Source organism: Myotis nattereri (assembly GCF_964212035.1).
Source record: "Myotis nattereri genome assembly, chromosome: 4".
Taxonomy (NCBI): Eukaryota; Metazoa; Chordata; class Mammalia; order Chiroptera; family Vespertilionidae; genus Myotis; species Myotis nattereri.
This window is the reverse complement of record NC_138079.1, coordinates 43933861-43949683: the sequence shown is the minus strand read 5'-3', so window position 1 is coordinate 43949683 and position 15823 is coordinate 43933861. Positions and strand designations below refer to the sequence as shown.

Sequence of the window (15823 nt, the reverse complement as noted above, 5' to 3'; positions counted from 1 at the left end):
TGATATGCTAAGGCTGCTCAGCCGCTCACTATGATGTGCATTGTGCACCCAGGGGGCAGACAGTTGACCAGTTGACCAGTTGCTATGACTTGCACTGACCACCAGGGGGCAGACAGTTGACTGGTCAACCAGTCACTATGATGTGCACTGATCACCAGGGGGCAGATGCTCTGACTGGTAGGTTAGCTTGCTGCTGGGGTCTGGCCAATCAGCACTGAGTGAGATGGGCCAGACATGCCCTGGAGCCCTCCCACAGTCCCTCCCCAGCTGGCCAACCTCCCGCGTCCCTCCCCAGCCCCAGTTGTGCACCGGTGGGGTCCCTCAGCTTGGCCTGTGCCCTCTCACAATCCGGGACCCCTCAGGGGATGTTGGAGAGCCAGTTTCGGCCTGATCCCATAGGCCAGGCTGAGAGACCCCACTGGTGCACGAATTCATGCATCAGGTCTCTAGTATAATAATATTACATGGTTAGTTATTAACATTTCAAGAACGAATGTTTATTCTTTAGCAATCAGATATTTTTTAAAATATTTTAAATTGTAGTAAAAAAATGCATAACATAAAATTTACCATCTTAGCCATTTTTAAGTGTGTAGTTCAGTAGTGTTCATGTGGAAAATAATATAGTAGTTATTAAATAATATAAGAACACACTCTCTATTTTGTGTACTCACAACTATAAACATAATTTTGCTACATCCTGTATTCACATTGTTGCACAACAGATCTCTGAGGCTTTTTCATCTTGCAAAACGAACTTTATACTCATTAAACAACTTGCCTTTTCAGTCTTCCCTTAGGTCCTGATAACCACCATTCTTCCTGTTTCTGTGAATTTGACTACGTTAGATACCTCATATAAGTGGAGTAATATAGTTATCTGTATTTTTGTGTCTGGCTTATTTCATTTAGTATAATGCCCTCAAGGTTCATCCATGTTGTAATATGTGCCAGGATTTCTTCCCTTTTTAAGGCTGAATAATATTCCATTATACATATGTATCACTTTTTTTTTTATCCATTCAGTGGACATTGGGTTGCTTCCACCTTTTGGCTACTGTAAATAATGTTGCAATGAACATAGGAGTGCCTATATCTTTTCAAGATCCTACTTTTAATTATTTTGGATATGTACCCAGAGATAGAATTGCTGGATCATATGGTAGTTCTATTTTTAATTTTTTGAGGAACCACCATACTGTTTCCCATAGCAGTTGAATCAATTTACAATGCTACTGGTAGTGCACAAGAGTTTCAATTTCTCCACATCTTCATCAATAGTTATTATTTTGTTTTCATGAGAGTAGCTATACTAATAGGTATGCAGTGATTATCAAACTGGTTTTTTTTTTAAATATATTTTATTGATTTTTTTACAGAGAGGAAGGGAGAGGGATAGAGAGTTAGAAACGTCAATGAGAGAAAACATCAATCAGCTGCCTCCTGCACACTCCCTACTGGGGATGTGCCCGCAACCAAGGTACATACCTTGACTGGAATCAAACCTGGGACCCTTGAGTCCTCAAGCTGATGCTCTATCCACTGAGCAAAACCGGCTAGGGCAGGGGTGGGCAAACTTTTTGACTCGAGGGCCACAATGGGTTCTTAAACTGGACCAGAGGGCCGGAACAAAAGCATGGATGGAGTGTTTGTGTGAACTAATATAAATTCAAAGTAAACATCATTACATAAAAGGGTAAGGTCTTTTTTTTTTTTTTTAGTTTTATTCATTTCAAATGGACCGGATCCTACTGATATTGTCAGCATACTATCAATTTTCTACAGACATTCATACAGTTGACTTACCCCAAATAAAAATTAACCATATTTTAATAGAATTATGTGGGGAGAAATTATATGTATATTATTTGGAAAAATCTAATGGCAAATTTCTATGAATTATAACTAACTTCAATTTTTGGTCTCTTGAAGTTGACAAATTATGTTGATATTTGTCAAGATCAGAATAGAGAAAATAATTCATTTGTAAACAGCCCTTTTTCCACACAGGTATTAGTTTGATTTGGGACAGAAAAACAATAAAGTTAATTTCAAAATCTACTTAATAAGTTTAAAAATAGTTTTATATTTTTTTCTATTAAGAAATAGGAAGTTATTAAATGTAAAAACTATTTATTTTATCGTTATTCTTCCATACAACAGAGTATTTTTTAAAATCAACTAAATTGAATTTTATATTAAATAAAACTTCCCTATTTATTTGGACAGTTATCTCCTGCTGAGCAAAAGCTGATTCATTTACTTCCTAACAGGCCAGCTTCTACAACTGCACTGAAAATTGTATTTTACTGATATCATTGCTTACATGCAACTGCATACTATCAAAAGAAAGGCAATAATATGAATCTTGTAACACAATAACATAAACCAAATTCAATTTATAAAGTTATAAATTCTAAGAAAGAAATGATGTTATTTTACTTTTTTATTTCTTAAAAACTAAAAGCATTATAACTTAGTCCTAAGAAGCTTTTCTATTTCAAATTCTAAGCAATATTTAGCTAAAATTTTGCTACAACTGAAGGGGAATAATTATTTAGCTTAGGAAAACAGGATTAAGAAATAAAGAACATATAAACAGTTTAATGGTGAAGCTTTCCACATAATGTTAACAAAACTGAGTAAGTGCTTCACACAGAACTATGAAGAATACCGAACTCAAAAACCTAGATGACCTAAGGCAAACACAGTAGACTAGACTGAGCACCAGTGTCTGGTTAATTATAAAAGTTGTACAGTTATACATAAGAGTAAGATGGAAAGGATCTGCTGATTTTGTGGATGTTGAACAACAAAGAAACAATAATAAACCAGAAATCTGAGCAGATGTAGTGATTTACCTAATCTTCTCACATGTTCAAAAAAAATAAGCAGTAAAGACTATGCTAAAAGAAATATGTTTGAATGTAATTTAAAAAACACTCCCCCAAAATAAGCAGCAGTATAAAATTAGGAGGTTAAACAGCACCTAGTTAACCCATCTGGGGAACACTATTATCTTAATGTCCTTCCCACAGAATCCAGAAGGGGATTCTCAGCACGGGGAAGAAATCTCAAGCTGAAACTTTTCCAAAATAGTCATGTCTGATCACTCTGAAGGGCAAATCTCAGAGCCATTAGAACAGAAACACCAAGGTTCTCAGCCCAGGGACAGGGTGACAAAGACATTACAAAACAACTGGTCGCTGTGCTACTCCGCAGCTGGAAACCCGTAGCATCCTACCTTTTTAATCTTTTTGATGTCTGGATCATCCTCTTCTTGATTGCTTTGGTAAGGCCGCATTCTTTCCTTGGTTTTATTAAGAGCGATAATCTAGAACACAAAATAGGTCCATTTCATGAACTGAAAAATACTGGATTATTGCCATAACTCATAAGAAGTCATGCCTACAAGGTAGCTTCTGAGGTCCTCAGGAAACATTCAGTTTTTATTCACTCTATCTGCCTTTGGTGCTGTGGCAGGGGAAGCATGAACTTCACCCCAAGCCTGTATTGGTTTGTTACTAACAAGTTATAAGAAGTTCCTGTGGAAGCGTGAACTGGGATCTGGGTTAGGAAATGTTGGACCAAACATCACCCTAACGGCCAGTGATGACCAAGCCAGGACTTCTCAGGAGCTGAGGGACATGTCAACCATCTTGCTAAAGGTAGCTGCCTGAAATGTCCTGTGGTCTCCAAATGCAATGACACTCAGCTCAATGCTCATGCTTGCCTGTGGGAATAATTAGCCTGTGGCCGTCCAACTACACACAGTACAGCAGCCTCACAGATCTCCTTGGGGAAACGGTAACTGCATTGGGAGCTTCAGACCCATAAGGTTGGTTCCAGCCGGCCAAGGAAAGGTTAAAACATAAAAAGGATTGAAACAAACTGGGACCTTTTTCTATCTCCAGCTCAATTCTGTGACCTGCGAGGGGCAACTCAAGACCAGATGGCCTCTCAACTGCATTGAGTAATAAAATTCACTGGACTGCCACTCTATTGCAGGCTCTTACAAATGTAAGAACCTTTATAGATTTACTAACAAGCAAACACAGAGCTACGGGCTCATAATTGCTCCCTCTGAACTGTCTACATTTTATCCTCAGGACTAAATACACATCTCCACCATGTTCTGGCAGAGAAGTGGGAAAATAAAAGGAGTAGAAAATAAATTATGTCTCTTCTAAAGCAACCACACAAGACATACCTGCTAGTGACAGTTTTTAACTGCAGTCTATATTCAGACTAAAATACAATGTAGTGAATACAGAGAAGCACACACAGATAAATATTGGGGAACATCGCTTGCTGCTAACTTTCTCTTATAGAGAAAATGCTAACCTCTTTCACTTAGCAGACAAGCATCTGCTCTAGCTTACTGTGGCAAAGAAAGAACACAATAATTTTGTTTTAAATTACAGTGCCTGATATAGTATTTAAAAGGCAGGTTTGTTAAGTTTTCTGTTGTTTTTTTTTCACTATATCAGATTTCAGGGTTGAATCGGGAAGTGAACAACACTAATGATATGGTGAGCATGATCTGCAACTTATCATCACCGGAGAAGCAAGCAGATCCCAGATGGAACCAGCTTATGCCCATGCTCTATACACTGGAGGTGATGTACACAGGCAGCAGGAGGTGAAACCCCTCACAGGATTCACAGAGTATGTCTAAGAGAAAGATGTGAGGAAACGAAGAAGAAAATGTTGTCCAATACCAGAAAAGTGATAAAGTTACCAAGGCTGAGGAACCTGAATTATTTCTGTCAACAAGGATATAATTAGTAGTAGGTTTCATTCTATCCTATTCTTCTCTTTGAAGCTAAGAGATACTAATGCACTGCTGGTCAGAAAGAGGGGGAAAAACTCATTTTCTACATTCCTCTTCAAATCTTTAACTATTGAACACTTCCCACGAGGAATGACAAGAGAGCAAGAAAAGGTATATATATAGTATACACACACACACACACACACACACACAGGCTTCTTGGAGAGAGGGAGGACCAGGCACACTGCCATTGTTGCAGACACTAGACCACCTTCCGCTCTAACCTGGTATCAGTCTCACTACCTAGGAGTATAGAGCTTGAAGTTCATGCTGGGGGGGGGGGGGGGGGGGGGAAGAAGAGGGATGTAGGAATTCCAACCTCAGGGAAAAAATGCACCCTAACAAATGTCTTATATTTTCTTTAAATGTGTTTTTCAAAATTCTAGAGAGGAGACGTTGGACTCCTGAAATCTAGAAAAAGGAAAGTCATTATGAATTCATTTTTTGTCCTTCTTTAGTTATCATTTAGGTTTAATTGAATCTATGATAGATTCACAATTACCATTACCCTAGGAGTCCGTCTGGAAAAAGTTAAATATTGTCGTCAACTCTGCATATCCGATCAAATGAAGGATATCAGGAGCACAAATAATTAAAAAACAGCCTATAATTCTGATGTTTATTGAAGCATATTTGCCATAATTTTAACATAGACAGAGTCATTCCTAATGGAGATCAATAGTTTGGCCGTGTGTGTTGAAAGCATAGAGACTAAGTTTGGGATTAAAAATTTACCCTGATAGGCCTTAAGTAATCATAAGCAGATGACAGTAAACATGAAACAATGAGAAAGAATCCATCAACTGGGAAGTACCTCTGATTTAAGCCTTTCGATTTCGGTATCTTGATCTTCGAGTTGATGCCGTAGTTGGTTAGCTGCAATTTTTTCTGTCTCTACGATCTGAACTAGATGAATGTACTTCTGCATTAACACTTCCCTCTCAATCAAAATGTCTGCATAACTTGGGAGAAAAGTAGTTAGTCATTGAGGTATTGTTCTACTATAGTTCCATTTAGAAAAGCATGCACTACATTTTAAGATGAAGCATAGCTTGTTTGGCTAACTTTACTTTATGTAAACATTAACTTTGGTTTATATTTGGTATCCCCCATCTATAAAGAAGTTGAATCATAATCATTTTACATATATTGTTTTCACAGAGTTCATTTAACTTTTGGCTTATGTTTGGCATCCTTTAACTATATAGAAATTGAATCACTATCATTTTACATATTTTTTATTAGAGTTCATTTAAGGACAGCTGCCACCCACAATTTTAGCACATCAGTGAGAAAAGTGCAAGGGAAATCTATTGTTTTATAAAGAAAATAGTACATCTTTTTAAACAATGAAACTGAAGTCTTTTGAATTGATGGCACATACTTGATTTCCAGGAATGATATTCGAAATATTTCACTGGGTAAGGCACTAGCCAATCAGAACAGACTTGCCACCAGAATAAATAAAACAATCAACAGAATTGGCACTGGCTGAAAAGAACTATAATGACTGTACCAACAACCACCAGCCTTGCTTAGCTCTGTTTAGGATTTTGAGACCACTGACTACCCTTGCACTTTCAGAAGCAACAGAAGTAAAAAATTAAATTTTGGAAATAAGTATAGATTCTTTGAGCCCTAACTCAAATAATCTAACCCAGTGGTTCTCAACCTTCTGGCCCTTTAAATACAGTTCCTCATGTTGTGACCCAGCCATAAAATTATTTTCGTTGCTACTTCATAACTGTAATGTTGCTACTGTTCTGAATCATAATGTAAATATCTGATATGCAGGATGGTCTTAGGCGACCCCTGTGAAAGGGTCGTTCGGCCGCCAAAGGGGTAGCGACCCACAGGTTGAGAACCGCTGAATTCTAACCTATGTCCATTTCTTTGATCAAATGTGATAAAGGAAAACTCACTGTGAGATTTTTATTGACTATGCCAGTCTGTGGCATCTAAATTTTATCTCCAGATCTTCTCGCACTATTCAAGGTGGTAAAATGGATGTTCTTCCATTCACATAATCTTTCCCAAATGGTATAACAATAGCAATAATTAACAATAGTTTCTATTTACTGAATGTGTAGGGAATACCATACATATTCTCATCTCATCCTCCCAGTAACCCGAGAAGATAGGTTTTATCATCCCAATTGTACAGAGAAAGAATCTGGTCCTCAGAGGTCAGACAGCTAGTAGGTGGCAGGGCTGAGTGGGATTCCAATCAAGGTCTGTCTGACTCTAAGCCCATGTTCTTAACCACAAGCTAAACTTGCTCTAGTGAGAAATAGTGCACTGGATATAAACAAGAATATTGCAGCAGATATGTTTTGAGATATAAGCCCAATCTTCTACCCACTTACATCTTTGAGAATGTGGGCCTAGCAGCTATGTTTGTACCACAAAACCTGCCCTCAATGACCACATTAAACTGGCCTAAAAGGATGTAACTGGCCCAAGCTAAACCACTTAGATTCTTTCTCCCTAGAATCTGGAATTGTGCCTCTTACCTATGTGCTTGAACTGAGAAGATCTGAACTTGGAAAAAGGTTGGCATTGTTGGGCAGCAGTATTTGGCCACATCTATGCCAAAAAAAGGTGAGTCTTCCAAGAGAGAAAAGAATAGCGAATGTTCAGAAGAGTAGAGACAGGAGACACAGAAAGTCTGAGTCAGAAAAAATAATGACTACCTGGTTCCTGTCAGCTTTCTAATTTACAGGTCAATGAATGTGCTAAGCAATACATCAGACATGGCTGAAAACTAAGCTGGGTAGTTGGTGAGATAAAGAACATTGAACAAAAATACAAAGAGATTGGAAATAAAAGAAAAATTGAGCAATATGGAGTATAGATCCAAGAAGTGTACTAGCTGTCGTATGAAAGTTCGAGAAGGAAAACAACAGAGACTGTGATGTGTGTGTGTGTGTGTTGGCGGGGGGGGGGGGGGGGGGAGTGGAGAGAAGCATCAAAACATGAAAGAAACCTTCCTTGAACTGAACGTGGCACAGTTCAAATATAAAATGTAATCTAGACAGGATAAATGAAAACAATTCATACCTGGACACGTCTTGGTAAAATATCAGAGCTCTAAGGGTAGAGAAAAAATGATAAAAGCTTCCAAAGAGAAACCACGGGTAATCTACAGAAAGTGAGAATCAAGATGGCATACTTCTTGCCGAAACCGGTTTGGCTCAGTGGATAGAGCGTCGGCCTGCGGACTGAAGGGTCCCAGGTTCGATTCCGGTCAAGGGCATGTACCTGGGTTGCAGGCACATCCCCAGTGGGGAGTGTGCAGGAGGCAGCTGGTCGATGTTTCTCTCTCATCGATGTTTCTAACTCTCTATCTCTCTCCTTTCCTCTCTGTAAAAACTCAATAAAATATATTAAAAAAAAAAAAAGATGGCATACTTCTCAATCTGTAACTTGAGATGCTGTATCACAATAGAGAATTTAAGGGAAAATATTTTTAATTTAAATGCCTACCCCAGGCAACCAATCAACAGACTTAGTGCCAGTTCCAAACAAATAAACAAACAAACAAAAAAACAGTTTGGCAACCTCCACACTTACAACAGGAGAAAAATTATGAGGAGTTTTCCCAACCAAATAGAACAGAAAACAAAGACATAAGATGACATGGAATGCAAGAATACAAGCCAGAGAAAATAAAGGAAGCTAGAAAGACATGAGAAGTTAACACATGCAAGATTCTCCTTGAAGGAGAAAATATTCAATTGCATGTGATTACCTTTTATTCGCCATGGACCAAACATCAACCTTGATACTTTGGTACACAATATTTGTATAACAGGATGTAAATGCCCCTTACTGCTTTTTAATTTTCAGAATCAACAGAGGCTTAAATTTAGAGCAAAGGAGCTAAATGTTTAAAAGTTTATAGATAGAGAATAAATAATAAAAGTAAACAAGGGAACAGGATTCTAAAGCATGAAGGACTCTGTAAAATAATAGAAAATCTCAGGTTTTCATCCTGCATAAGATGCCAGAGCTTGGATAGAAGGCATGGCAAGATCTGACTTTTTAATAGGATCACACTGGCTGCTGAGACAGAAAGGACAAAAGTAAGGGTTGAAGTAAGGGAAGCTAGTTGGAGGTTCCACAATAATCAAAGTAAAAATGTTAAAGATTGGCCCAGCACCTGACATGGTGTCTAGCACCTGACATGGGGTTGGTACAAAATATTCATTCAAATGAAAAGTCACTGTCAAATGAAAAAAAAAAAAAAAACACCATCTAATATGATTTATTTCCATGGCTTGTTCTTCACACAATAATTTTCATTTTTTGTAATTTTAAAGTTATTTGAGTTATTTCATTGAGTCTCCATAGATGCCTAACTACTCTCACTGAGATATTCTCTCAAAGTTATATCACAAAGCTTTCTTCGTGTTTCCCACTAGTAAATAAATGTCTACCTCAGAATAGCATCAAATCAACTGAGCATGCATGTATGGCTTCCTTTCATTGTAAGACACTTCAGAGGTTTGGTATTTCTCTTCTAAACTTCCAATATAGGTTTCATCTGATTACATTTTCTAGTTGCTAGAAAATGCTCAAGTTTAAGAATTTTTTGCCTAACCTATTCATTAATTCTGTGCTGTTTGTTTTTTATTTAGTTTAATGTCCACGGGGGGGGGGGGGGGGCAAGAGGAAAAGGAAGTAATAAAATGAAGCCATCAAATCAACATGGCAAAAGCCAACTCACCTATCAAATACCAGCAGATGGCAAGTTTGAGGTATATGTACAAATATGTAAAATATTCATGTGTAATATTTATAATCAAACCCAAACCACCACTATTCCATATAGGATCAATGGAAACATTCCAATAAAATCCTGAAGAGTCCAGTCAAAGGCACAGTATAAAATCATAAGCCTTAATTATTTTTAAAGAAGAATAAAAATTCTATTCACTGAACAAAGAATTATTAGATGGGCCAGAACCTCATCCTAGTTACTTTGATTAAAGACATACTTACGAAAGAGAAAGTAATATTATAGCTAATATGCTAATGAGATATAAAGAATAAGAACTAGAGTAAAACAAACTGAAAAGTCATACAACAAGTAACTAAAGAAAACTGCTACTAGCTCCAGGATTATGCTCAATTTTATTGAGAAAACTCTTATGAACAACATTCCTCCTCTCAGGGTACGACAGTGTCTCTGGGAATTGGGAAAATCCGATCCTGGATGACAGTGCAGTGCCCCACTTAGCAGTTCTTGGCCTGGCACCAGCCGCCCAATAAGCTGCACCAGGCCTCTGGAGCATTCTTTACTCATGGCTGCTTCAGCATTACCACCTTCCATTTTTTTCTGGCTCTCAAATTCTCTTATATCAATAGTTCCAGCCCACTGACTAATTAATATTTTTTATGTATCACATTAGCATGAGGTTCTAACACTATATCACTCTCACTAATCTCCTCTCTCTTTACAGCTCTCCTCTCCTAAGCTGTCCCCTTTACAATGACTGTACATTGTTTTTGCAGCCTATGAGCCCTAATGATCAACTGAGTTAGTGTTTTTGATTGTCCTAATGTCTATAACTTAATCAACCATGGTGGACAGATTTGACCAAGAAAACAAAGATGGAGTATCAGGTTATTGGAAATATCCAAAGTTTCATACCAAATTAGCAGACCACTTATGGAAAAAGCACAGACTTCATTGCTATTAAAATGCTTTGGCTTCACATCATTCAGATGAAAATAAGACTGAATCTTGCTAGCAGTTTCTCATGAACTGGGGCCAGTAATATGTGATTAAATTATCTTTAAATGTGTCAGTGTTCTCAAAATACAATAATGGCCAACTACAAGCAAAAGTTTAAAACAAGCTTCCTGGACCAGGTCAAACTTTCAAATGAGAATTTTATTTCCAAACCAATTTTTCCCTGAGCCAGATCTAAGGGAGAATCCAACTCTACATCTCAGAAAATGACCCAAAGGGCTTCTCAAAACCAGCTGGGGCAAGTAGATTCAGCTCTGAGTACAAAAGCCAGCAGCAAGAATGTGATTTCCATGGCACAAAAAGACAGCACATCCGGCCTGGTACTGAGAAGCCATCCCAGGAAAACAGCAGTGACCAAGAGAGGGGTTCTGACCATCCCCTGTTTCTGTGTAGTATCAGCAGGAGGATTGTTGCTCAGAAAAAGAACTCAGCTCAGTCATTAGTTAATCAAAAGCTCAGGCTTTTACAAACAAGGATCAATGAAATCATAATTATTGAGCATTTTCTATTAATAAGGCAGCAGTACCTAATTAATGCCATCAAACTGTCCTCTAAAGGTGAAATATTTAGTCAACCAACCAATTGTTTTAATTAGCACAGTGCCAAGCAAACGTGGCTGACAAGTTCTTCCTCTGAATCAGTTTCATTAACCTCTGGCTCTGCTCATGTATTAACAAAGTCAGGATGAATTTCACAGATCCAAGATTATACCAAGAACTCAACTTAATGAAACAGTTATCAAGTTCCCTGGTTTAAAAAACAAAAATTAAAGAAGCATCACAGTGCAAAAAAGTCAAGTAGAAGAACTCAGGTATAAAACAGATGAAAAGGAAGCCATCAAAAAGCCTAACCCTGGGCTTCAAGTCAAAGGAAACGTAAATATAATGGACCAAAAAGTTAGAACATCAGGACAAAAGATCAATTATTAATCAATGCCGGGAGCCGATCCATGCTTGCTGTTTCAAGGGACCTGGCATATATGGCATACTGTTCTTAATATGTTTGCTCACCTTCTTGGCACTATGTGTTTTAACCAAGGTCTCTGAGAAAGGTTGTTTCCCCAGGTAGGGATTTTCCCCTGAAGTTAGGGAGGGAATAAAACCTCTTAACTAAGTGCCAGGCGGGTAATTAATCACTTTAACTATGAACAATCATGCTTAAGCTACATAATCTTTACTCCCTGGAATGGAGATAAGAAATGCCCTAACCTTTGGAATAGAGATTGATAGGATTGAATCAACTGGTATAAATACAGATGTAAAAAGACAGCAAGAGACAGAGAAGAAGACAGAACCAGGAGGCACAGAACCTACACAGAACGTTCTCTAGAGACAGAAGAACTTCGCTGGAGAGAACATGGCAAAAGATCCTGGACAGAAGCTGGCCTCAGAACCTAGAGACAGAACCTAGCGAGAGAACATGGCAAAAGATCCTGGACTGAACGTGACTACAGAAATTGGCAAGAGAACCTGACTAGAACCTGGTGACTGAACCTGGCTGGAGAACCTGGACAGAACCTGGCTGGAGAACCTAGCGAGGGAACATGGCTACAGAACCTGGCTGGAGAATCTGGAGAACCTAGCAAGAGAACATGGACACAGAACCTGGCTGGAGATCCTAAGCAGAACCTCTCTGGAGATCCAGACCAGAACTTGGCTGGAGATCCTGGCTAGGCTGCTGATCAACTGAACACTGTCTCCGTGTCATTCCTTCTTCGCCGACTCCGTCCACAACTTTGGGGACCCCTGGACCCGCTGGGGTTGGACCCCAGCAAATCAAATCTTCAAATCCAAAAAGAAGAGAATTTTTACCATTTGGTTATCTAAACCACTGAAGTGTTTCTAAAGTCTGTTTCCTAACAAGATCACACATGCCCTGGTTTTGATCATTTGCCAATCAATACTGCATAGCTACCAACTCACTTCCACTTATATGACAGTTCTTATGATAGAGAAAAAAATCTATTACTTGAAATCTCACCATTTAAAAAGTAATTTATACTCTGTATAAGGTTACTAGTAGTGCCTGGCTTTTCTGGAATGAAAAAGATAGGCAAATACACGTTTTAAATTACTTACTTCACTTTAATTCCCAGGTAGAAGGGAACACACGTGGTGACAAAGATTGTGTCTGGAAATGACCCAAGGGCTCTACCTTGCCAACTTGATACTTCTTTCACCTTTGAAGCCCTGACCTTTTTCTACAGCAAGTCATTCTACATTAGTTGTAACTCTGGAGCAAAACCCTCCGTCAGAGCCACTGAGGGCAAAGACAGCTGAACAGTGTGCCTAGATCATGATGCCAGCAAGCTGCCCCCAAGGCCCACCTGGACAACAGCATTTAGTCGCCACCCCTGCACATCTTTGAGAAATATTTTGGAGAAAAGGAACTGAAATATTTTGGAACTAGCACCTTATGCTCTCAACCCTGACCTCACAAAAATCCATTTTCATCTCTGAATCAAGGAAAAGAAAAAGAAATGGAAAAGGGAAGAACTGAAGGAAAGAGACAATAACGCAGAGAGGTGCAATACTGCACGTTAATTAAAGGTTCTGGAGTCTGATTGACTGGGGTTTAAATCTCAGCTCTGAAGCTAAACAACTTTGTGTTAGGTCTTGGCCAATGTGCTTAATCATCATGAACCCCTGTTTTCTCATCTGTAAAATGGGATTAATAATACCCTCCTGGGTAGCTGTGAGAAATAAAGACTGGTAAGCAGGTGAAGCACTTATCGTACTGCCTGCCACAGAGGAGATGGTCAATAAAAAGAAGCTGCAGGAAGAAGAGGAGATGGGAGGAGACTTTCAGAGAAAAGTTTCAAGGGTTAAAAGATCAGTCTAAACTCACTCAGAACATTCTCATTGTCTTTATAATCCATCTGAAAATATTTCCTGATCATATACTGTACAATTAGCCTGTGCTTCATTCAGAAATGAATGTGTCCTCCTTCTCTTCCTCACTCTCAAGACACAGCTCAGGAAACAGAAATCTCACACATGAAATATGTAAAAAATAATAATAATAATCTAAACTGTAGTAATTGTTAAATAATCCACATGTAATAATGCAAGTGATTCAGCAATCTGGACAAGGGGGCCAGTGCGAACTGACGTGTGGGGGGAGGTTCCATGAAGGGGTGGAAGCAACATGTATGGACATTTAGAAGGGAGGGCATATCAGGTGAAGAAAAAGGAAGTGTGCCCTAGCTCACGTTTTGCCACTGAAATACTGGGGATATGAGCAGGGAGTTGTGGAGTGAGGAGAGCCTAGATAAGGGAGGGGACAGGCAAAAAGCTGTGAGCAAGGGAGCCATTTGAAGCAAAAAAATGGGCGGGACTTTGGAATTGAATATGAAAATAAAGAGAGAGGTTTGCCTGCGTTCTTTATTTCTCATTCCCTTTTTAGGCCAAGTGTGTTCCTTTCCATCTTCCTGGTATTTCTTAGGAGGAAGCAAAATCACACTCTTCTGTTTCCCTAGACAGAGGCTGGCATCACATTTCCTGATAACCAGGCTACACAGGGCTGGGTCCAGATCCCAGCTCTGCCACGCCCTAGCTGTGCGACCTCAGGCAAACACACTGCCTTTCCAGGCCTCCGCTTTCTAGAGGGAGTAAAAGAGGCACCTTTCTCATAGACTGTTGAAAAGATCAGTCAATCAACACATTTAATAAATCCCTCAATTGAGAAGCACATAGAACAGTGCCTGGTACATAGAAACAAATCCACAAAAGTGATCTGTTATCATTGCTATTGTTATATCTATTGCCTTTCCTTAGCTAGAAAAAATAACCATAGAAAAACTCAAAGAATCATCTCACACATGACTAAGGGGGAAGTCTTGAGGAGTAACTCATCTTGGAATTGCAAGTTCTTCCAAAGCTACCACTGACAGTGACATCCCAATGAAAGACCCAGACAATCCAGTGTCACACAGAGGATTTGAGCCCATACCTGGCTTGGTGAATGGCCTCCATCCACTCTTTACCGTCCTGCTGCTCCTCACAGCGCAGCTCCAGTGGTTTCTGACCTTCATGGCCAAAAAGGACAGTAAAGTAATACTGAAGAGAAAAACAGGCAAACAACATTTAGTTTTATATTTCAAGCATGACAGCATAGCAACATGGTATTTCCCCACAAAGGGTATATGTTTACAAAATGCATTTGCATTATGTAAATCATATTTCAAAATGTAAAATCTCTCCCAGTCCCAGTTAGCAATGACTTTGTACCTAGAAGATACAATAGGTTGCATCTTAACACCCCTTCAGCAAGAGTCAACCCACAATATCTCATTAGATGCAGAAAAGGTATTTGATAAAATTCTGCACAAACACATGAATAAAATTCCTTGCAAAGTAGAAAGTGAAATTTATGAGCCTGACAAAAGATATCTGCCAGAAATTTACTACAAACATTTTACCTAATGGTGAACTATTACAAGCAACGGCTCTAAAATCAAAAGGAAGGAAAGGATGGCAATTATCACCACTTCTATTTACCAATTCTATCTGGAGGGCAACATAGAAATATAAAAGAAAAAAAGGCACAAGAAATGGGAGCAAAGAAAAAATCATATTCACAGATGATACAATTATCTATATTAAAAGTCATTGAAAATTATTAGGATAAGAACATCCAGCAAAATTGTTGAATATAAAATCAGTATATAAAAATTTATTACACTTTGGTATGATACCAACAATCAGGAAACTTAATCTTGAAAACACAGCATTTGCAATAGCAAGGAAATATTTTTTTAAAAAGCTTAATAAGTATAAAAAAATGTTTATCACCTCTAAAAATAAATTAGTCTATAATTTCAATGTATTTCAATAAATAGGTTTTTTGTGGAATAGGTTTGGGGAGGAGTGCCAGGTGTCCAATTTGACAAACTAAATCTAAAATCTGAGTCAGGGGTAGGAGAAGATTTCAACTTAAACCAATCTACTTCAGGCTGGACATATTAATTACCAAACTGAGGCTGTCTGGGAAGGAAATATGACTGTAGAAATTTTTATTATGAGAATGACCAGAAAATTCACTGGGCCTGCCCAAGACTTCATCCTGGGGCATGGAAAGAACAGCCCACAGAGCTACTCTGAGAGGGAGAACCAGAGGCCAAAACACAGGCTCCTTCTGTTGTCCCACCTTTCCACCCCACCCCCAAACTTCGGTGTGACAGTTAAATACTCAAATGAGTTGAAAACATTGAGAACAATAATCCTGGAGAT

The 15823-nt window shown here is 38.6% G+C and overlaps 1 protein-coding gene across 3 annotated transcripts in view; it reads right to left on the bottom strand.

The window, feature by feature from the left end:
- The window catches only part of RASGRF2 (Ras protein specific guanine nucleotide releasing factor 2), a 187754-nt gene that overhangs the window by 110420 nt on the left and 61511 nt on the right, over window positions 1-15823 (bottom strand). For all 3 annotated transcript variants that reach the window (XM_081088646.1, XM_081088647.1, XM_081088648.1), the window contains exons 2-4: window positions 14544-14650; window positions 5649-5796; window positions 3245-3334 (exon numbers count right to left, since the gene is read on the bottom strand). In XM_081088646.1, coding sequence (XP_080944772.1) covers window positions 3245-3334; window positions 5649-5796; window positions 14544-14650 — 345 coding nt within the window. The remainder of the gene's footprint in view (window positions 1-3244; window positions 3335-5648; window positions 5797-14543; window positions 14651-15823) is intronic.